The sequence below is a fragment of the Tigriopus californicus genome, chromosome 2 (assembly GCF_007210705.1).
Source record: "Tigriopus californicus strain San Diego chromosome 2, Tcal_SD_v2.1, whole genome shotgun sequence".
NCBI classification, from domain to species: Eukaryota; Metazoa; Arthropoda; class Copepoda; order Harpacticoida; family Harpacticidae; genus Tigriopus; species Tigriopus californicus.
In genome coordinates this window covers 170911-193227 of record NC_081441.1, presented here as the reverse complement: position 1 = coordinate 193227, position 22317 = coordinate 170911, and the positions used below count along the sequence as shown (strand labels likewise).

The 22317-nt window shown below is 39.2% G+C and overlaps 2 protein-coding genes across 4 annotated transcripts in view; one reads left to right on the top strand and one right to left on the bottom strand.

The window, feature by feature from the left end:
• Positions 1–22317, top strand: part of LOC131893679 (uncharacterized) — a 37593-nt gene that overhangs the window by 623 nt on the left and 14653 nt on the right. For 2 of the 3 annotated variants that reach the window (XM_059243788.1, XM_059243787.1), the window contains exons 1-10: positions 16610–17038; positions 17107–17138; positions 17752–17800; positions 17873–17893; positions 18133–18183; positions 18713–18858; positions 19623–19695; positions 20162–20260; positions 20332–20415; positions 22226–22258. In XM_059243788.1, the coding sequence (XP_059099771.1) occupies positions 16921–17038; positions 17107–17138; positions 17752–17800; positions 17873–17893; positions 18133–18183; positions 18713–18858; positions 19623–19695; positions 20162–20260; positions 20332–20415; positions 22226–22258 (706 nt within the window). In that variant the 5' untranslated portion in view covers positions 16610–16920. Of the gene's footprint in view, positions 1–16609; positions 17039–17106; positions 17139–17751; positions 17801–17872; positions 17894–18132; positions 18184–18712; positions 18859–19622; positions 19696–20161; positions 20261–20331; positions 20416–22225; positions 22259–22317 lie in introns of those variants that run through there. The other variant, XM_059243789.1, reaches the window with a different exon arrangement.
• Positions 14552–16607, bottom strand: LOC131893680 (uncharacterized). The gene is made up of 10 exons (XM_059243791.1): positions 16302–16607; positions 16201–16235; positions 16030–16135; positions 15916–15971; positions 15840–15857; positions 15680–15752; positions 15594–15609; positions 15484–15530; positions 15107–15211; positions 14552–14989 (listed from the first exon to the last, which is right to left on the bottom strand). The coding sequence occupies exons 1-10, from the start codon at positions 16426–16428 to the stop codon at positions 14862–14864; spliced, it is 711 nt and encodes a 236-aa protein (XP_059099774.1). The 5' UTR covers positions 16429–16607; the 3' UTR covers positions 14552–14861.

The window sequence follows — 22317 nt, the reverse complement described above, 5'->3', positions numbered from 1 at the left end:
AAAAAGGGTATACAATTGTTCTCTATGAGCACTCTACTCTACTAAATGATTATATCAAGCTTTATTTTTTACCTAAAGTGTGCTGCCAGTACTGAGAAGTTTAAATTGCAGTTGGTTAGCAAGGAAACCCTGAATACGTGCCTTGAATAAAAACAATAGGGAATTTTTGAATGATTTTGACACAGAAAGTGCCAAAGAATAGGTGCTAAAGTAATGTATGAACTATGTTGAGCCAATAAGTGGTTTTCCTTTGCCTTAATACTTTGTCCGTGCATTGGGAAAAGGCTTATTATTAGCACTTATTCATTTCCAAACCTGAAGAAACGTAATTTTGAATGGCTGACAGAATGTATTGCAAAAATTCTTTTGTTCCAGCAGTAAAAATCATGAAATGGATAAAAGAGGAAAATTTGTTTGCATTTCTTTACGGCATACTTTTCTTAAAAAACAGAACGTAAAGATTAATTTGAAAACTTTGCCTTTTGAGCCAAAATGGCAAAAGAAATGCCAAAACGCCAAATAATAAAGTAACCCAAAAAGACAACAAGAAGTGCAAAGGTATGCATGTGCATGTTTTGGACAGCCTTGATCATCCCCAATCTTTATTTGTCCGAGTTAAGTGTATAATATGCACACGAATGTACACTTTTTGTGGGTCCTTAAAGAACGTTCTGAATGTAGAAGATGCACGATCTGTCTGTGCAAGGTTTGTCTGTCTACCTGTCTGGCCGACTGGTTGGATCTCGAGAACTCTAGATTGAGGTCGAGAAACCCTAGATTAAGTCAGTTTTGTGCCCGTAAAGATACTGGATTGTCAAAAACAATTATCTCTTCCACTCCCAATCGTTGGTGACCAAATACGACAGCCTTTTAGCATCTTCACCTTTGACGTCCTCAAGAGAATAGGAATTTCTTTTGGACTTTCTATATGGTGGTATGGTTAGTGGCTCACGACTATACTTTTGCCAAAGCTTTGAGAAAAAACAAGTAAAATGGTTACAAAGGGTTTTTCAAAACCCTCAAAGATCGAAGGCAAAAGATGTATGGGCTTAGTTATGGGCGGAAGTTAGTTATTTTCGTAAGGCCTCGATCATGTGTTCGCAGAAATCAGCCAAGAGCTTAATTGCCAAACCAGTTGAGTCAATCAAAGCGAGGTTCAATTTGCAGCTCACCACGTCTACTCTCTAATTATTGGTGGACGATGTTGAGGTGTTAGTGCACTTCGTTCTTTCTTTAATTTTCTTTCTTTTTTTCGACTAAAAAATATCTCAAGTCAAGTAGTCGTTCTGACTTTGTTCATGGCTTGCAGTTTCTCCATGAACAATAAACCTCTTGTAAAAACAAGTGAGTCATGAAAAGGGACCTTCTTCAAGGCAAAATATCAGTCTCTATTGATTTGTGAGTTTTCTAAAAAAATATATTGGCTTTGTGGGTTAACATGCGCTGCATACTGTTTCCAATGATAACTTTTATGGGTTTTTGATGAACCAGAAATGACAGTGCTTCACATAGTTAAGATGGAACGCATGCATTATCTGGATTAAGGGCGCTCAAAAGTTTTAACTTGATATTTATCGTAAGTACGACACTTCAATTCGTCAATAACTTATGAATTTTTTTTGATCTAAATGTCACTCTTTTGGATTACAAATATTACTCACTTCAAAATGCCTTTCAAGTCACAATCGGTCATCTTTTTGCTTATGAGAGCAGACGTATTCTAGACAGAGATGGATGCATGCAATAAGATACTATATTTGAGTTGCCAATTATTTTTCAATGAAGATGCACGTAATGTCTTTTTTTTGTTGTTTTCCTTGGCTGATGGTCAAGTTTGAACAAGAGGTAAATTTCCCGTACCATTGCAAAATACTGCAAGGGTTTTACGTACATTCCCTTGATTTATCCAGTTGATTAGGATTGTGGCGGAGCTTTGGGTCTCGTGAGTTATTGTTTTCTTCGGGTGACATTTGACAAGCCAAAAAATCTTCATGGAATTGTCAGGTTGCCAATTCCTTTCCAGAGTAATTCCATGCTAGCATCTATTTATATTCGAATAACGTTCACCTTTGCTCTTGTTACTAGATTGCAAACTCTCAAGAGGCTCTTCTGTTTGTCAAAAACGGAATGCCGAAAAAAATTGGAAGAGCTCACTCTCATGAGTCCTTCATTCAATGTGCTCGTTACCTTTCAGCCCTGAAGAACGCCTTCTCGGTCATGATGGATCTGCGAATTGTTTTTTCCAACTCAAACCACCTAAATTGCGTGCAAGTTTTGGCACTAAAAAAGATTGTTGGTAGGTATAATTCTTTCTCAGGTTGGCAATTGAGCCCAGAAGCGTCCGACAAAATAAACGCTAGAGGGTTAATAGCATTCTAGGCCCATAAGATAAGGGTCTGGTATTCCGAAGACAAGACCATAACGTCGGGTCCGATGCTGGGATTCGCTCCCAACAATTACCTGCAGCAACATATTTTTTGAAATGGCGTACAGACTAGCCATTACCATTATGTTGGTTGACGACCATGCATCCGTCTAGAAAATAAGCTCTGCACGTTTAAGTGGGCCCTTCATCTGAGGCATCAACTATAATGTCTGCCCAATTTAGGCGGATCTAGGTAGAGGCCAGATGGACGTGTAAAGAAAAAAGTGCATCGTTCAAATGGGTGGACAGTTTCCCTGTCTCTGGCAACTGAATGCAAACGCTGAAATCTGTTCCCTTTTTTCACGTTACTTTTTATTTTAACTTGGCATGCGCAGAAAAGTACATCATTCCTGCAAAGTACTTTGGCCCCCCAAGTGGAACTGGGAATAAAGATGGCTATTTTCCAATTTTTTTATGGGAAAATAATGCAAGCATGCGAAAAAAATCGACTCTGGATTCACGAAAACATAAGTCAAAACATAGCATTTTGCCCTTCCGCAAGTTTTTTTTGTCGAACCCTGGTCATTTTGCAAAAAGAAATGAATGCTAAGTCGACTCATAAATCACTTCGATCAACCAACCGATGGAGTGGTCCAAAACTTTGGCATCTCCGTACTGACAGGCTCGGAATGGGCGTTTGTAAGAATTGATGGGTACATCCAGTCTTTTGGAATGCCTGAATGAAGAATAGTATGAAAGAGAATAATGATGCCTTGAGAATTAAGTGCATCGTCTAAGTATGCACGTCCGAGCGCTCACGTTCATTCGCCAATACGAACAACTGCGACCATGAACGGCAATTTGTCGACAAATTATGGCCTCATAAAATTATTTCTAAATCCCCTTCAATTGGCAAAAATTCGACAACCCACCTTCGGTGGTTGGCTAACGAGTTCATGGTTTTTTTTTTAAGCTTTTGCTTACTGATACAGGGAATGAAATCCAACAACTCTAGATGAACACTTTATTTCAACGAACTGGCGGATTCGGTTGATTTTATGAGTCGCTGTGTTTGTTTTCCATATGCAAAATGGCTGCTTCTTCACCAAAATACACATGCAAGAGTGCTGGCTAGTAAATCATAAGGGCCCTGAATGCGTATTGGTGGACTTGCAAAGGAACAGGCTACATACTATTTTTTCATCTAATCTATAGTATGTGGGAAGGAAAAAAAATCGTGATTTCGTGACGAAGAGCAGCCATCAAAAACCGATTAAAGCAACATGTTCCGTCCAACAAAGTTTCTAGAAGAGTCCTCCAAATTATGGGAAGTTTGATGAGTATATTCAGTTGAAAGTGGGACAAGCCCTTCAAACATTTGGTTGGATTTAAGTCCAGAGATATCATCACGATGCTAATTCTGTACAAGTCCATTGTTCAGACATGTCTTGAATATGCCTCGTCCATTGGGCTCATATGAGTTCAGCAAGTTTGCAAAAGGTCGAGCAGCTCCAAGGGTATTTCACTGAGCTTGTTCCAACCCAGAATTTAGGGTCAATTCTAGTGACCGTAGAGGCTTAATGAGCGTTTTGAGAGCACCTTCAAGCCATTGAGAATCCAGACAAGTTCAAACAATCAAGTCCACTTCTCTTCTTTCTCGGGCTCTTTCATTGTTGAATTTGCTTCCCTCTAATATTCGTAGGGAATACGTAGGCCTTGTTGATCAGGTGGCATCTTTCAAGTCAGACTTGGACAAATTTTTAGATAGCATTCCAGATCAATCCTACATTCAAAGACTAGCTCGGTCTGTCAACTCAAATTCGTTGGTAGACCAAATATCATATAAAGATTGAAAGGTAATAAATGGACGAATTATAACCTTTCATTTCAATAGTACTGGGGATTAGATTCCCTGTAGAGGTTAGAAAAGCCCGTGAAAAGCCAAAACAAGTAAACCTTAAAAAAATAGAAACTGTTCTTTATTGCGACTTTTTCTTGGGACAAACAATTCGTACAGAAATTGATGTTCAGTATGACCAGCTCAGAGAGCTCAGAGTGCAATTTCTTAAAGCGAAGGAATGAATTTTCCGAATCCGTGAAGAAACCACACTGAAAAACTTATCGCATGATAATCAATTCAAGTGGAAGAGATAAATCAGACTTCGAAATAAAAGTCTTCTTGTGTGCGTGCATGGGGGGGAAGAGGCGACAAATCTGAAAAGAAAATTTAAGACTTGTGCGAACTGAACTCATGGGCATGTTCATTTGCTTTGAAAATCAAGGAATTGCATAGACAACCAACTTCCCCGGTCGTGTCTGATTGTTTTTTAAGCGTATGTATAATTTCATCAGCATCTCATGCTCACCAATGTTAACGTACAGTTTTTCACTTGTGCAATGATTGCCCCTTTGTGCATCGCATCGCTCCAAGTTCAAAGGAATCATTCAAGAGATGAAAAGAAGGAACCGTCAATTACAGGCACGTCAACGGCTCATTCCTCACCTTTCTTTTTACGTGTTCTAGTCGTTGACAATTGGGTTAGATTTGCAGTTGAGTTTGAGAACAATGTGTTCAAGCAAACTGTTGCCAAGGGACCAAAAGCAAACGTTATAGCGAAGAGATATCAATTTTGAGATTGTTTCTGAATGAAATGTACGTATAGAGAAGAAGAAAAGAAGTGATTCAATGTCTTTACCTCTGCATTGGCTCTAGGCTGATTTGCTTTCTTAGTAACCGAAGCCGTTTGATTACTAGAGAGAACAAATATTGGCAGGTGTTTTGGCCAGACTGTTATCGACGGAATTGCCGACTAGAAATGGGATATTTAGGATGTGGAAATCCAATAGAACTTTAAAAAGCCAAAATATTATTTCGTAACTCATTTGAGGCCAATTTGATCAGATTTCGAAAGCTCTTTTTGCGATTTTTTAATGTCAAAAATGAAATACTTTCCTTGTCCTTTTATCTTTTAGGGCCAAATGAAATTCTAGGCAATACTCTTTTTTTTGTCTGACATTGTGACGTTCTGTATTTCGGATTCCAGAGACTTGAACGTCGGTACACTGCGTTGTCTGATGCATTTATGCCTTGACAACTTTGGATTTGATTATCCACAGGGTACTTCTTTGCCAAATCAAGTGCCATAACTTATGTCTCGGTCATAACGTCGAGGCAAATCAACCTGTCTAATTTTGGAAGTACAGGGCGGCTCAGTTTTGGTTACGTTAATAATATATAACAGAGTGAATTTAATACTTCCGAAACATTCATCTCGTGTAGATCCACCATTACCATAAGCATCACAAATGGTTATACTAAAGTTTAAAAAACATGCTCTAGAACACTATCAGTTTAGCTCCTGACTTTAAAAATAATTTGACTTTTCTTGAACAAGCGTCTAATCTCCAGAACTTGATATTTCGATAAACTTAGGGGCACAATGTCATATAAAAAAAAGTATTAGTTACAATCTAAAATTGCCCTTTCCTGTCTTTGACAGAACCAGTTTCAACTACTCATATTTGCTTCCCGAACCCTGTGAAATGAGTAAATATTTGGAGCCCTCCAATCAGCTGGTACCTCCCCTCAAGCCAAATACTTGGAGAGCATTAAAGCCAAAAGAGCCCCCACCACCGGGGATGATCAATTATAAAAGACCATTTTCTACCAGCTGGGAAAAAATGGCAGAAATTCATGCAAAAGGTGACAGGAAACAGCAAAATTTAGAAATATTTTCAACCCATTTAGAACACCTTTTTCTTACACTTTTGCGAGTTTTTAATTCGCTTTCATGTCTGATTGTAGCCTTGACCAGCGGAAGGGGATCTAGCATTGACATGAGAGATAGTAGATAATACAACAAATAAAGGTAGGCATTTTTTTCACTGAAGACACTTTACCTTTCATCGACATCCCTACGAGCGAGTATACTTGAAAAAATCATTCAGTGCTTTTTTTAAATATATATCAATATTTGCTCCTCTTGGTTTTCTGATTTGACAGGGTCTCCCTTTTTATGATCACTAGTTTGATTCGGGAACTATCACTAAGGATTAGTTGTAATTGGTTGGAATATGGTCACCTTGAAGCTACTTTTTTGATGATAGTAGTCCATTGGATATACCTCTGAATTAGTTTTGGGGGTCTTTGACCGTTGGATAAACCTCTGAATTAATTTTAGAAGTCTAGGATCATTAGATAAACCTCTGAATTAATTTTAGAGTCTAGGGTCATTGAATAAACCTTTGAATTAAATTTAGAACTCGGTGGTCATTGAAGACGAAGAAAGATTGCATCTTGCTGAAAAGGGCATAAATGTCTAAATGGCGATAAACAGCAAGGGATCAACTCGAACAGATGAGCAGAATACCAATCATTAACAACCTGAAGTTTTCAAATCTGCAAATACTCATACTTTGCCCTAAGGATGTACTGATATCAAATGACATCCACACGAATGCGAATGACACATTAATGATCAATGCTACACGAGTTGCAGCTTCTCAATAAACAGCCATTTAACACTTTTGCTTGACATAAGAAAAAGCCTCTTTATTGCGACAAGAATGTCTCATTGGATATTTTTGTAAATGATTTTACTCACAATGACAGTTTAACTCTTTGGTGATCGATGCTCAACCTGGGGTCAAGGGTCGCCATTCGAGGCGAATATCCTCTAGAGAAACGGGGTTGGGTCAGAAGGGGTTGAAAGACCTGGAATCGAACCTATGAACCCGAGTTCAACTTGGTCGCGCCTTAGTCAACTTCGCTAAAGCCATGTTTTTTCCACCAAACCTACTCCCTCGATTTCTCTTCGTCACTTTTTGGCGTTGTGGCGTGTTTTCGGCAAGACACCTTTGAAGATCTTGAAGGCAGTGGTTGAAAAATCGAATCGAGACACACGGCTCATAGAACTAACAAATTTGCTCACCTCTGTAATTGCCTTGAGGAACAATACATCCAATAAGAGCAAATTATACACCATAGATACTATAGGTCTTGGACACACTGAACAGACATTTACAGGAAATTAAGGAAAAAAGCTGGATTGCTCAGAAACCACACATGTCCAATCAAATCGAGGCTTCTTTTATCATTTTAGACTTGGAGCCTGGCTAGACAAATTGCACCGCAATGTCTAGACAACCCAAGTCTTTCACTTCATGAAACGTGTCTAACAACTTGGGTAGCAACGTGGAAATTGAACCCATGATTCTAAGTCAGTCTCCAAAGTGTCCACCAAAGAGGCCCTACGTATTGTCAGCTAAAAGCGGGGGAGATTCCTTATCAAAATGGGCCCGCACATCAGACTATGTTTCCATTTTTACGAGATGATCGTTTTATCACCCAATGCAATGCAATAAAAGCCGAAAAGGTCTGGTTTTGATAATGCTAAACTTCAGCATGATTGTGACCAGACACTTCCTCCAGCACTCGAGGATCAAGAAAGGGCCTCTCTTCACAAAAACGACCGTGTGAACCTGCTTTTGAGGGCCCTTTCAGTCTGACATTAGTGCAAACCACTTTTCAGATTGAAACTAACCTACTGATCACATCATTGCAAATAAACATATATATTTTTTTACACAATCTAGGCTCGTGCATCCGAACCCCAATGCTATCTCATTGATACCATCCAGCTTTGGGAGAAATCGCATTTAGCATCATTCTCCGCCAATGCGGACAACCGCGGGCGTATTTTCAAAGAAATTATGACTGTGACCATCACTTAACTTGGGCAAAAAGAGAGCTCCATTCTTGCCCATCTCACATCTCTACAATTTGAAGAGAACCAAACCACTCTTACCATTCTAAATACTTTTGGTGCCGTAATGACGATTTAATTTTGTTGCAATAATTACATACACACAATTATTTCGCGAGTAGCATGACCGTTGGGTTGCAAACAGTTGTTTATCTATCCCTCGAACATTAAAGTTACGACGGTGAGCTAGAACCTTGCAACAAAATTCACAAATATTGGTCATTCTTTTTATGGAAGCATAATAAATCCTAACGCTAGACTTTCGTAAGCGGGTAATGAGATAGTGCTAAAAAGAGAGTAATAAAAAGCTGGACTAACATTTAAAAAAGCTGGATGAGGTGCCATTAAAAGAAAAACGTGAACAGTAAATGAAGTACGAGTAAAAGTGCGTTTGCGTTATCTGCCTGTAGCCGTCTACTATAGAATAGGACAAGTTGGCACTTATTGTCAAGATTGGAGCTGGAGCCATAAAATATCGTTGTAATGCATTTGAGGGAGCCAAAACCAATGAACTGTGGGTCCAACCATTTTGCAATTTGGCTCTGTCTTTGCATTAAATGCCCTCTTCACACAGACGAAGATCCATAAAACTGTGCATTCTTTTCATCAAAGGCATGGCTTTCGCTATTTCGATGAACTTTGTTTAGTTATCTTTACCCTAAGGTTCTGGTGTCAAAATTAACTTTTTTCATGTTGGGTTGGTTCTTTCAGGTTGAATAGTGCACTTCTTGTTCGTTTTAATGGTCTGAAAGCTCGAGTACGAGTTGCCAACCGTCACCTTGACCTATTTGTTTAAGTTTATCCCGTCAGTCCCAGACACGCTTTATTAGATGTTAGAGAAATCAGACAAGTAGAGGCTTGGACTAGACCTTGTTCTCCTCTCATCGGTGAATGTTGCTCATATGCATAGATTAGACCAACCCTGATGGTCTGGAGCTAGCTTAAAGTTCGATCTGGAAGACCCATTTGAAAAGAATTTCGCCTACAGTACATTTCATTGATTGCCGATCAGATGTCCAAGGGATTACTTACTGGCTTTCAACTTTTAACTGGCCAAGGTCAATATCTTTTCTTCTTTGAACTATGAGTTACCTTAGATTTGTTTTGAGCATTTTATTCAATGATTTATGCTCACTTATATTCTAATCATAGTCTTTTTTTCATGGCCGGGCCATTGATGTGCCAATGACGAGATATTTCCTCTCCGTTATCATTAATCACAGCCATCGTCAATTCTTACAACGCCTAGGGGAATGACCTCAGGTTTGCCAATTTAAGCCGTAAAGCAGCCACGGATGTTCTAATCTATGAGTCACAAAGTTTCTTGGCCAATTACGATACTATTGTTGAAATCAGACATTTCATTTACATTTTTTGCAATTTGAAGTTATCCTTCCCAGAAACTGTATCGTTTAGCATTTCAACAGATTTCAAAAGACTAATGGTCATTTCCTCCTGTCAAAATGTTGATGGACCCAGCAATGTGTCACCCCCAATTTTTCGTCTAAGGAAAGAGAGCAAAAGATTGGGCTTTTAGACCACAGAGATAGCCTTTGGAACTTGTCACTTGTCAGGGAAAATGCAAATCCAGAGGTTTGCCTAATGAGAGTCAATCAAGCAATAGGTAAACACTTGCACACCCTACCTCTCTAATCATTTAATCTTCTAGCACCACTCTTTCCTACTTATGGGTAACCAAAAAATGTCACCACGCGCCAACCTAGTGACATCAGCGATGGCCACAAGCTAACTTTGAAACCATTTCTGGCATCTTCTGCCACCATTTTCTGCCAGGTGGTCGAAAATGGCCTTTAATGATTTCTCATCCCCTAATGAAATGCCAACAAGATACCCTAATATTTTCAAGACTGACTCCAAAGCCTGAAACCAAGTTGGAGATTGCAACGCATGTTCGTTTCTTTGGCAAGCTTGGCTTAGTAATACGGGGGCGTTCCTTCAGGAGCAATCACTAAAAAGTAAGACTGTCATGGATTCTACCGACTCCCGATCAGTTAAATGCGTAAACCGTGTGAAAGTGGTTGTACCCTTTAACCATATTCAAGTAAAGAAAAAAAATGGTGAGACTGTCAAAATTTGACATCACAGTTAAAATGATTGTGATTAGTTAAGTGCAGATTGAAATGGGAAGAGGGGATGGGCAGACAGTACATGAACAGTTAGGTAGAGGGTGCTCAATGATGAAAGTCTTGCTGATAGCTCAAGGTCGGAAAAATTATTTGTTTGGCGCTGAGCAACAAATCTAGACATTTGAATACGAGTAAGTGTCGGAACACAAGTTGAAGAGTCGCTACAGTAGGGTACACTGTATAGTTGAGACAACCGTATGTAATTTACTTTCTTTTCATTTTTTTCCGAACCTCACCCATAGCCAATATTTAAATATGCAACCAATACCTACTTTGATATCTTTAACGCGTCTAGCTGATGTATACCAAGGAAATTGATTCAAAACCATTCTGACTTTGGTAATAGGACATGACGACCTTGAAGTACGTACATCAAGTCATGGAACTTACGTTAAGTTAATTTTTCAGAGAGTAAAGGAGTCTCGGTTTAAATAGCTTGCGGTTGGTATGTAGTTGCTACCATTTGTTTGTAAGGATAAGAGACCAAAACCAAGTGGTGAACGAGGTATTGCGAAGATGCCGAGAATGTTCTCCCGGCATTTCCAGGGGGGAAACCCCGGTGTCGGATGTTAACCTCTTGACTGACACAACAAGGTTTACAGGCAATGAGGCTTGCATGTCTTTGGAACGGCGAGGTGTTGTTGATTTGGCCAAGTTGGTAGCAGCTTCTAATCGTGAATGCTTAAGGCTTATTTTTGTTTTAGAAATGGGTGAAATTGTGTAATACATTAACCCGGAAGCTCCTAGGTCGACATTTTCGTCACTATGCTTCTCATGCGAATCAGCTATTTAGCTTGAAGAACCTCAGTTAGGGTTCTCAACTCGAGCAAAAAAAGCTACTGCCGAGCAATCAAAGATCAAAAACGAGTCTTGAAGCAACCCTTTGTTCGAGTCCTAGGAAGGCAGGGTCACGTTTTGACACTCGGTTAAGCATTTTTTATTTTTACTTCTGTATCCTCTTTTGCTAAAGATTGGAGCCCTAGCTAAGGTCCTTTAAGCTAAAAAGCTGCCTTTCCCGTTCAGTACACAGGAGTTGAAGGGTTAAAGGTTGAACATCCTGGTTATTTTGATTATGCATTATGATAAAAAGTCGCTCCATATGATTTATTTATAACTCTTTGCACAACACAAGCGTCGATGTTGAGCAACAATTATCTTCTGCTAGTTTTTAACAAACAAAAACTTTTATACTGATATTATATTCGACTAGTACATTTTAGAAACATATATTGATTACGTGGTGACATTAGTAACCCCTGGAGTAGTTAATCGCATGATTATTTAACTAAAGGGTCACTCTTGTGTTTCTCTATCCATGAAGACCTAGATCGGGTCAACATTGAGATAAAACATTTGGAAACGGTCCACTCCACTTCAACCTCCAATCCAATTGTAGAACACGGGCACACAAGTGCTTACAACATCAGGTTTATGCTAGAAAAAAAGTGCCCATCCCAAGAATAGCCGAGGTGCTCGTTTTCCAGTCCAAAGATTGGTAATGGCAAGTGATTGCATTTTTGATATTTTATTATCGATAACTTGACATTGCAAAGACAAATAAAGTTACAATTAATTACAAAATTCTAAATCTGAAGATGCTCTAACATGGAATTTGCTTGTAATCGAGGCTGAATCCCGAGAATGCGTTGTCCCGACCAACTTCGTTTGGCAGAGTCCTCACATTGACAACGAAAGGCAGGTTCCTCTCCGCTAGAGTGAATGAAAAATAGAAAAGTCGGTCAAGATTTGATATTAAACTGTATTTTTCCCATTTTCAGAAAGTTCAAAAGCCGAGTTAGAGTTTTCATAAGTAAACACCAAATAATGTGTTGCTCGAAAAATGGATGGCTTTCCCAATGCTTCTGTTCCACGTTGGAAAACAGTCACCCAAGGTTTTCTGACTCTTTACAACAGTCAGATTAGCTTATCCCTAGATTCTGAAAATATGTGTTTACTTTTTTGACAGGAACGTGGCGGAAGAAAATCAATGTGGGAATCGTTTATCTTTGCTCTAATCATCCCGTTGTTGGAACTTTAAAGAACCTTCTATGTCATCCATCCAAATTCATGTTCTAAACGTTCTTATTGTGCCAAAGAAAAATCTCAAAGGCAATCAACCATCTTCAGCACAACCAATGTTGAGAATGAGCAACATCGGCCGAAACGGTCATCTTATTTTCTTCTTAAACTATGGAAGAAACGTTGTGTACGTACTAATTAGCTCAATTTCCTAACAAGAGAGGGTCTTCGGTTTCAACTGTTTTTTCGACCCTCTAGGCAATTGATCTTCCTATATAAATATATACCAAATTTGTCTTTTTTTGAATTATTTCAAGCGTAAATTGGACACTAAAAACCTGTTCTCACAAAAACTCGGCATTCAAAGGCAGTCACACTGCTTGTACGAACTTTTTTCAAACTCGAATATCAAAAATATGGCCAACTTATTAATTTGATTAACCGTTCCATGCCTACGTGTTGTAGTAACTCAAGATTAATATGACTTTCTCCCAACATCATTTTTCGAAACTTCGCCCTAAAAGCCGAACACTTTCATTGAGTAAATATATATTTCTTTAAGATCAGCTTAGACTTACAAGTAAGGCTTGAGGGGATAGATGTTCCAGGAACTCCTCCGAATACACTGTTGCATCTCATTGACGGGACGTACATTACTGAAAATATTCATCAAGACTTTAGTGTTAACCAACCTCTTTTTCGTATTGTCCGGACTGTTGAGAATATTTCCCAAACCGGGATTCTTAGAACGTTAAAGCAACCGATCACTACAACTCACTGACGTCTTGAGTGGCTGCAGTAGCCGAGGTGACTGTTTCAACCACACGACTCGGAATGGTAATGTGGTTCTTAGACATGCAGTTGTCCTGAAAGAGAAAAAAGTAAGCCAAAAAATAGGGTGATTTATCGTCCGATTAAAGAAAGAAACTTTGAGAGTTTCTTTTATTGTTATGGATATTAGGAAACGTTTATTTCTTGCAAAATGTAACGCGAATGCAAATGACGGGCTTTTGTTATTGAGATTTTAGCCACAGACCATTCATTGCCCTCTCAGTTTTAAAGTCATTCTAGTTTTCATCTGAACAGCCCTCTTACTTTTTCAATTGCCTTTCATTTTGGATCTTGCACGTCATTTTGGACCGGCCATAGTTGCAAAAAAAAAACTCTTTCAGCTTCAAAATCAGAGATGGAACTTTTAGGTTAAGTTAAATTCGGCTCTCACCCTCTTCACTTTTTTCATGTGCACTGAACCAATTCTAGTCATAGACACTACACTGTGATATCACTTTCTAGCCAAGTATTTTTTGACATTTTACTTTTTATACACTTTACAGTTTGTATAATGTTTATACACCATCGATCCTCTATATTTTTACGCCATGACATGAACAAGAGTCGTATTAAAGATATTATTGTTATTGCTAAATATCAAATGAATATTTTCTTCCAAAAGTGATTTCACTTTTGAACCAGTTTTATTGTAAGTTGCAGTTTTTGTCCCCAATCAAAACCTAGTCCATGTTAATAAATGGATCTAGGAGGAGTCCCAGCCTGTCCTAATTTAAATGGAAAGGACATGCAGTGCCCTCTTCAAGCGTAAAAAATAAAGTTTGACTTGGGATCAGAAAGGGATGGCAATCTTCGCAGATTAGATGCGTCAAATTGCCAAGGCTGGCTTAAACCATGTTTGTTTTTTTGTCCTTCGTTTTGTCCGGAGAAAGTCTGTTAAAGTAAAGTGTATCAAGCCCAATTCTCGAAAGAGTGTTGGGCAACTTAAACTGCAAACGAACATAGCTTTAATTACTCTTTTGATCAGCAAAATAGCAATCGATCCTAAGCAACTGAATAATCCTACTATGGAATAAACTGTGAGCTATACCCACTGAGAGTTTAAATCTAATCGAACTCAGCTTTGGAGCCTAAAACAAAGGTTAAAAATCTTTGGATCAGCATAAGTTTCATTGCTTAGCGTTTAGAGGGGAAAGGAGTTCAGCCTCTCCCAGTCAACGAAGCCAGGCCTCACATCAATACATTTATTTATTATGTCAAGAAGGGTTCTCCATCTGCGGGTGAAGATAAGCGGCGCCCAATAATTTCCCTTAGAACCTGCTCACCTGAACTTGACTGGGATTGCCCACCGCGCCAGAATCCAAATCGAAAGGATCAGGAGAAGTGATGGAAGACTCCGTGTATTGGACCGAGCAAAAGCCTGTATAGACTTGGTGTTAGTGCTGAGCAAATGTACGTACGTAATTAAACCATCCTATCCTGGGACATACCTTTATTTTGGCGGATACAATTCCCATAGACTTGGTCGGCCAAGATCTGTCCACCCGGGAAATTGTAGGAGGTGATCGTTCCCGTGCGTTCCGTGAAGTATTGGGTGCATCCACTTGGAGCTCTGGAAATACGGGAAACTATATTTTAAGGTGAAAGATTTGACACGATCTACAGATGTACAAATGTTGGAAACATTCATGGAAGGCTCCTTGGAAAATGAAAAGGAGCCACTGCCAAGTGTGTCTATCCCGAACGAACTAAAGCGGGAACAAGGTTTTTCCGTCCCTACCGGAGTTTGCTATTGCACGAAATGTACGACACTTTGATGTTGTATTGTCGTCCCCCTGCGACGGATCCTTGGGCGATGTTAATTTGTCCGGCCAAGGCTCCACTCCGACCACTTTCGAAGTACACTGGAACATGGAAAATAGAGCACTTTTAGCCAGCAAGACCAGTCTGGAAATGGTTTGCTCGTCAACACATTTATTCTTGTGCACTTTTTGATTGTGGCATAAATGTTATGTGCTTACTATGTTGGCCGGTGAGTGTTCCACAAACAGGTGGTGGAAAAGCACTTTGGGAACGCGAGTGAGGACTCAGCACGGTCAAACTGTCACCCGTTCCGCCGCATTCTCCTACACAGGATGAAAACAGGCCAATTCAGTCAAGTCCTACTTTCAAAGGACACCCGTGCAGGTATTTAAAAATTGACAATGAAACTTGCCTCTCGAAGACATATGTTAGACCGTAATTTCAATCAAGAGAGTTATTCAATAAATTCCTGAATTATCGAAGGAGCTTTCCTGGCTCAGCTTTACGGAACCGAGATCCAATTCTTGTGACCAAAGTTCCACTTGAACCCAACGATTAGCCTCTAATCTAAACAATTGAAAAACGAATGTATTACCTGGCAAGGTTCCAAGTGGAATCATTGTCGTGGGTCCAAAATCCAACCTGAAAATTGGTTGAACGAAACGAAATGCAAAACATGGGGTTTCAGAAATATGACTATCTCACCTGATTTGACAAACATCTGAAACGATTTTTAAAAAAGTAAGTCGAAGTAAAAATCGTTATTATAAGTAAATAATCCGGACGTTTACCCATGACTGCCCGATTGATGTTCACTGTGCAAGTCCTGCCCGTGTTTGTATCCGGTGCAGGAAAGCCCATATTCTAAAAAGTATTAATCCAAGTCATGACTGATACGAATGTTTGAAATAATGGAGTAAGATTTAGTATGTCAACGCGAGAATTGCTTACCCGCACATAAGTACAGTTCTGGAACATCAGAAGCGCGAATTAATGATATTCAATACAAGAAATGGAAACAGCTTACCCTAGTGACTGTCCCACCACAACCAGTCACAGTGAAAATACAACACACTCCAAAGCCTACAAATACAATCAGTTTAGGAAATTTGCCTACAATAAAAGACTATTCTATATCTACCTGAAGCACAATTTCCGTCCATGGTTCCGCCTTGACTGGAACATTCTTGCGCACTCAAACATGTTCCACTTGTGCGCAAAGCAGCCAGTGCTTGACAAGGATCATTCTAAAATCGAAACAGATCATAAAGTACTACTCACATTAAAACCACGTTGGACTTTGCCAACTCACTTGGAATTGAACAATATTGAACAGACTGAAGAGTTCTAAAAATTAAAAGACTCCTTGACATGAGTGTAACTACTGTAGATGCGACTTTAGAAATGATATACTTTTCTGTCTGTGAAATCCCACTGAATGCAACGAGGACTTATTCGCACGGCCTGATACTTGCTCAATTGTGACTACGAAGCTAAAAAGTAGGGTAAAGAAAATGATCAAGTTTTGAGCGAAGACCATGGTTGTGACTATTTAGGTAGTCAAAATAGTACTGAGGTGATGGTGGATCATAATCTTGACATGGAACCCAGACATTTGGAATGCGGGAAGGCTTGGATCTTGGAACAGTTTTGTCCATATTTTTGTCATTGTGGTTGCACTATGTACTCCATTAGTAAACCCCCTGATCAGAGGCTGTGCTTGTTTGTTCAACTGAATTTTTACCCGCAACGGTCAACCCTTTCCACCCGTGGATCCGATGGCGCTGGAGAATAGGTGCACACACCGCTATTTTCCAGTTTTCAATGAAAGTTACTTTGTCCACCGACTTGGCGTCCATTGTTTCATTTGAATGCTCGCCTCGCCCGCCAAATTCGAAACGCAAAGCGGAATAGATTATGGAGAATCGGATTTGTCTTCAGTCAGATCCTGCATTCTGAAGGCAACTCAACTCCAGTTTGTGTTGCAAAGAACTTCCAGAGATCACATTTAGGGACTTGGAAGAAAACGAACATGGCGACGCTGTTATATTTCAAGCATATTGGATATACTTTATTATGGATGAGCGTTCTGATTGAGATCGCAGCCATGTCGACGACAAACTTCACGGATGGCGGTAGAGGAGGCAAAGGTAAGGTTTTTTATAATTTTGAAATATTTGCCCAAGTTACCAAGTTAAGTTCATCATTGCCTTTTTAGTGCTGTCCATTTTTCAGATTGTGCAGTTCCAGGTAATGGCATTAGTTGTAATAGTTTTGTTCCTCTTGAAATGAAGTGTGTATTAGGAGTACCTATTCATTCATTGGGCGAATAATATGTTTTCCTAATGTGCCTCTTTCAAAGCCTCTGATTTGCATGAGATTGGCAATATATCGCTAAGTTTCTGTTGGGACAAGATGGTTTGAGAAGGCAGCATTCTTTTGTGATAAGCGGGTCTCAAAAAGTAGTTATTTCTTTGGAATATCTAAGAGCGAGCACAAGTCTTCTCGTGAAGGAAAATAGTATCCAGCGTTCAAAAATCACCAAATGGCCCCCTTCGTCTTTGGGAACCTATCAAACAAGTTTTCATGCAATTTTCATGACTTTCATGACTGAGCCGGAATTAACCATGACTACATAGGCAAAACAAAACAAAAATACACTAGTCATCCCCTTGCGAGAAGGTTATGACTGATGAGTTGTAGGGTACAAAATGTACAGAATATAAAGTTTTTATTTTTGTATTTTTTCTCATTAATGCAGTTTTCATCCATTTGTTGGCACCCATCCTGTCTTCTTGATGCTATTTCTTTGGGATATTTGAGAGTCTCAGATTTAACCGCTTGAAAAAAACAACTTTTCCAGAACGGTCCTTGCAATACAACTGGGGTTCAAAGTGGAACTTGTTACACGCGTAAGCACATATTCCCCTCTTATAAGTATTGTCAAGGCATACTTTAATTCTTCAATCTCTTCGTCCTTACAGAGTCCGAGTGTGATAATAGAGGTGAGTAATTTACAGCAAATCGAATCGTTTCATTTTAGCTATTTGTGGGGTGAAAGACCAACAACCAGAAAGGTAAGTGAATGAGGGAAATGAATGTTTTTTGCCATAACTTTGCCCCTTCCGGGAAACAAATGGTTTAGTAAAAGCCAATCAGTTAATACCAACAACATATAAATGCACACGTTATCCGTGACCATTAACAGGAATCTCTCACTGATTCTCATTCTTCATAATCTTAGGTGGACGAGGTGCTGGAACTTGTGCCGGAGGATTTGGCGTGTGTTGCATAAGTAAGTTTCTTTCTAAACATTATGGAACTGGACCATTGGTAAGCAGTTTGTGTTGGAATCCCTAAACTTTTGGTCAACAGGGTGATTTCCGAGGCTCAGTTATTTTTTCAGTCAAATGGCCTTACTTAGGGGTAGAAACAAACTACCTTAACTTGGGTTAAGGTAAAGACCGCATCAATTGAAAACGAGGGGACGTTTTCCGTTGCCAAACAATAGATAACAAAGCGTAGGATAAAGATGAATGATTGCTCAATAAGTGTGTTATGACTGAGTCATGTCAGCTCACATTCAATGGTTGAAATTCTTCTTCAAGATTCTTTTCGTGGCCTCTGTATTACTTTCAACACTCATCGAGTTCTTCTTTTTTTGCTCAAGTTTCTTGGTATTTTCCGGGAATAGTTGCTTTCCTGGGAATGAAAATTTGGCCAAAAAATACTCAACTTTGCCCTTAAGGGCCCCAGTTCAAATCAATGTTTATGTATTCCAACCAATTTACAATTACCGTTCGTGCTCAACCTTCTTTTGCTAGTCAACTTGGCTTGTGGGGGAACGAGTTCCGAAAATTGCACGTACTTGGTCCAATCTTCCACCACCGCCACCAACGAGATGACATCTTGCCAATACACAATTTGTCCATGCGATAAACATATCTGTCGTCTACGGTTCGACTTCGAGGTAAGCCTTGTCTTTTTTTCTGCCAGCTTGTTGCAGATGAATCCAGACTTATTGAATTGAATTGAGGTTTCGATTAAAGAACCAATTTTGTGGTTTGAAGAGGCATAGATTTAGACAAATTTGCCAAGGTAACAAACGATACCGAAACATTGAAATCTTAATTTCTTGCAAGTGTAACTACTTTGTTTGATTGAGGTATTTGCTCTAATATCCTATATCATGATACTTATATCTGAAAATTCCTGTTTTAGGAATTTGTATTTTTTCCCCTTGCTTTGAACTCCACAAACCATTCAATTTTCATTAAATTGGTGTTTTTTTTCGTCACAATACTTTTTCACCTCATTTTTTCGACAAAAAGGAACCTTCGTGCTAAAAAACTAGCTCATGTCTCACATGTTTCTGGAAATGGGCATGCATCTTCCGATTTGATTGGATACAACTCCGCCGAAGTTCCCTTTAAACGTCTTATTATTTTATCCTGAAAATCCATGTCCATGCAACATGGAAGACTTTACGTGCCTTCACACTAATATATGAATGCACATTAGGAATTTTTACAAGCTTTGAAAGATTGGCTTGTCCCAATGCTATAAGGGATTGCACTTACCACTTTGCATCAACTTTGGAACTAGCAAGTTGGCTTCCCTAAAGCGAAAAATGATGTTTGAATCTGTGTCATTCAAACTTCTTTAATCTATTCTGTAGCGACACTTTGTCAGAAATGAACTTCCGAGCTAATCTTGTTTCATTTCGTATTACAGAGCTTCAATATCAATGGACCAGTAACTGGGTCAGCTATTTCGGACGTTACAGTTAGTGCCGCTACTGAATTAGGTAAGTGAATGTTCCATGCCACCTCCATAGTTCATCCTTAACCAGAAGGCAGTGATTAGAGGACAGAAAACTAAAAAATGAGATTTTTTGGCCCTGTTGTGTGCCAGGCTTTTTTTCATTTCATTTACCAGTTTTGGTTTTCGAAAACTGCCACAAAAGTTGATTTGCATTCAAGGGCATGGATCAAACTCATAAATTCTATTGGTCTCAGAAATTTTTCTCAAGAATCAAGCCTCTTCTTTCGGCTCTGGTTTTGGTCTTGGGCAACGAAAAATGAGCTTTTAATTCAGTTTGTCTTACTCTCTCGGCATGACGTTCATGAAAACAAGGCTTGAAGAAAGTCAAAATGGTTTCGCGAGTTGCCCGTTTTATGCCATCGAATTTGAAGAGAAGAGCCAAGGCTTGCCTCAGTTTCTCTTGTATGATATCTTAGTAAAGAAAATAACATATGCATTCTATCTTGCAGGCGGAGTCATTGGCGACTGTACCACCGATACGTTCAGCATAACATCCCCTGGCAATTTTGCTCCTCCTGTGATATGTGGATTCAACACAGGACAACACAGTACAACGCTACGCAACTGACTTAACCTTCATAGAAGATTTCATCGCTCACATGGTTCTTCTCATTTTCAGTGATAGTGGATGCGTGCGCTGAAAGCTGCAACGAGGCAATATTCGATTTGGCTGGAAGTGGCACGAGACAATGGAACATTAAAGGCATGCATTCAAATAACATGCACCGCAAATAGCTTCCTGAGTAGGGTTTCATGTGCCTCAAGTGGATCGGAAGATATTTCAAATTACCCCTTCAGCCACCATGCTTTCAACCCTCTAAACTTAGCTAATGTTTGGTAAAAGTGGTGGCTCAATAGTGTCATTGCCAGGTCTTGAAACTACTTCCCTTAGATTATGACCCTTGTAACAAAAACCGATCATTGCGTACTAGACATTGTCGCACAACCTGATTCAAAATTGATGTTGGCTCAAAGTGGGTGGTCAACTTTGTCCTCAAATCTAGGTTTCCTTTGTAATTATCCAGACTCGGATTCCGCTCAATGTCAAGGGCAAAGGTTCGTACTGGACAAAAGCGACAGGCATGAAAGTGGCAGGTTTTACCCTAGGCGACCTGCTATTGCCCTCAGATGACCAAGGCTCAATGAGACGAAGACAAGGCTGGCCAAAAATTAGCTCATTGTAGCGGTTGGGTATCGGGTACAGAAATTTTCTTTGTTCCCTTTTGCTCATTACTAGACGGGGGCAAAATATGCATTATCTGTTATACGCCGTCAGATAGGTTCATTCGCATTCAAATTATTTGCTGCCTATTGTTAGGCACAGTTTTGGCTGTGGACGAAGCCGACAAGCATTGTCCGACTGGTCTGAAAAGTACTGGGCTTGAACCAGGAAAGAGTGTTCTCCTCCAAATTGCATGGGTTCAAATCTCGATGTAGAAAGTTGTGAGAGATCCCCCCCAGTCCGATTCGCTTCCCTGACCTCTCAGAACAAAACTTTTGGACGCCAACCAAGACAAATGGCAAGAACCAATATGATGCCAGATGATGACGGTGCCTATAGGAAAAATTGGAAGACTTGATGACAGGGCTCTCAACAAAAAAATGTGAAAATATCTGTAAAAATCAAGGGACATGGGGCCAGGTTGGGCTGTTGGTAGCTTCTTTTTATTTTGATTGTTGACATGCCAATTCGACACTTGTGATTGGTTGCATGAAAATCATTGAAGCTCAAAACTGTGATTAAATGATAACGCAATGGAATTTTAGGTTGGTGCACTCTTACATTTGTATGCCAGTGGCGCCTGTCACTGATTTCAAGACCATACTTATTTTTCTCGGTCACTATTTTGTTGTTTATTTAACATTGATCCGATTTTCCCAAAAAACATGTTTTTTTTTTAAATTTTAATCACATATTTGAGGTGTATCTTAGTATTTCTGGATCCTTTTTGCCCAGCTTTTAAGCCTATATTTCCCCTTGATTTGTATATATTTCAAGCACATTTGGGCGGTCTCAGTTTGCAACATATTCGGGCCCACTATTTTTCCGTTTCAGTTTCAGCCTCAATCTTTTTCTGTATGCGCTTTAGCTGGTCTTGACGAATTTTACATGAAAAATGGGTTTACGATATAAAGAGCGCAATTGGTTACTTCCAAATGAAATTGAAAATTTCCATCCTGAAGACCATCATGACGTGGCCTTTGGCAAAGTGTCAATATTTTTTGGAATTATTATGTTTTTAATGATTTATGGTTTCATCATTATATTGAGCTCTGAGTGAGCTATTTGCCAGCAATTCACAAGAAACTAGAAATGCCATCTTCTTGAGGTACAACCCCCTTCTTCAGATTGACACTAGATCCTCGATAATACTGATTTCTATACACCTCGCAAATTTTCAACGTTTGATAACGAGATGAAAAGAATTTATGATTGCAAAAAACATTTCTTGCTCAAAAACTTTCATTCTTGGGACGGTATTTTACCAACTCATATCATCCTATTTTTTTAGTGACTCAATACGCATGTGGTGACGAAAATGGTGGTAAGGATTAGTACAAATTAAGTTGAAATTTGATTTTTTCAATAATGACTATCTTTCTT

Coding starts and splice junctions, on each gene's coding strand:
- LOC131893680 (XM_059243791.1), bottom strand. CDS start 16,428: ATGGTCTTCGCTCAAAACTTGATCATTTTCTTTACCCTACTTTTTAGC. Junction 15,972..16,029: donor GGACGGAAATTGTGCTTCAG/GTAGATATAGAA, acceptor TTGTATTTGTAG/GCTTTGGAGTGTGTTGTATT. Junction 14,990..15,106: donor AACACTCACCGGCCAACATA/GTAAGCACATAA, acceptor TCCATGTTCCAG/TGTACTTCGAAAGTGGTCGG.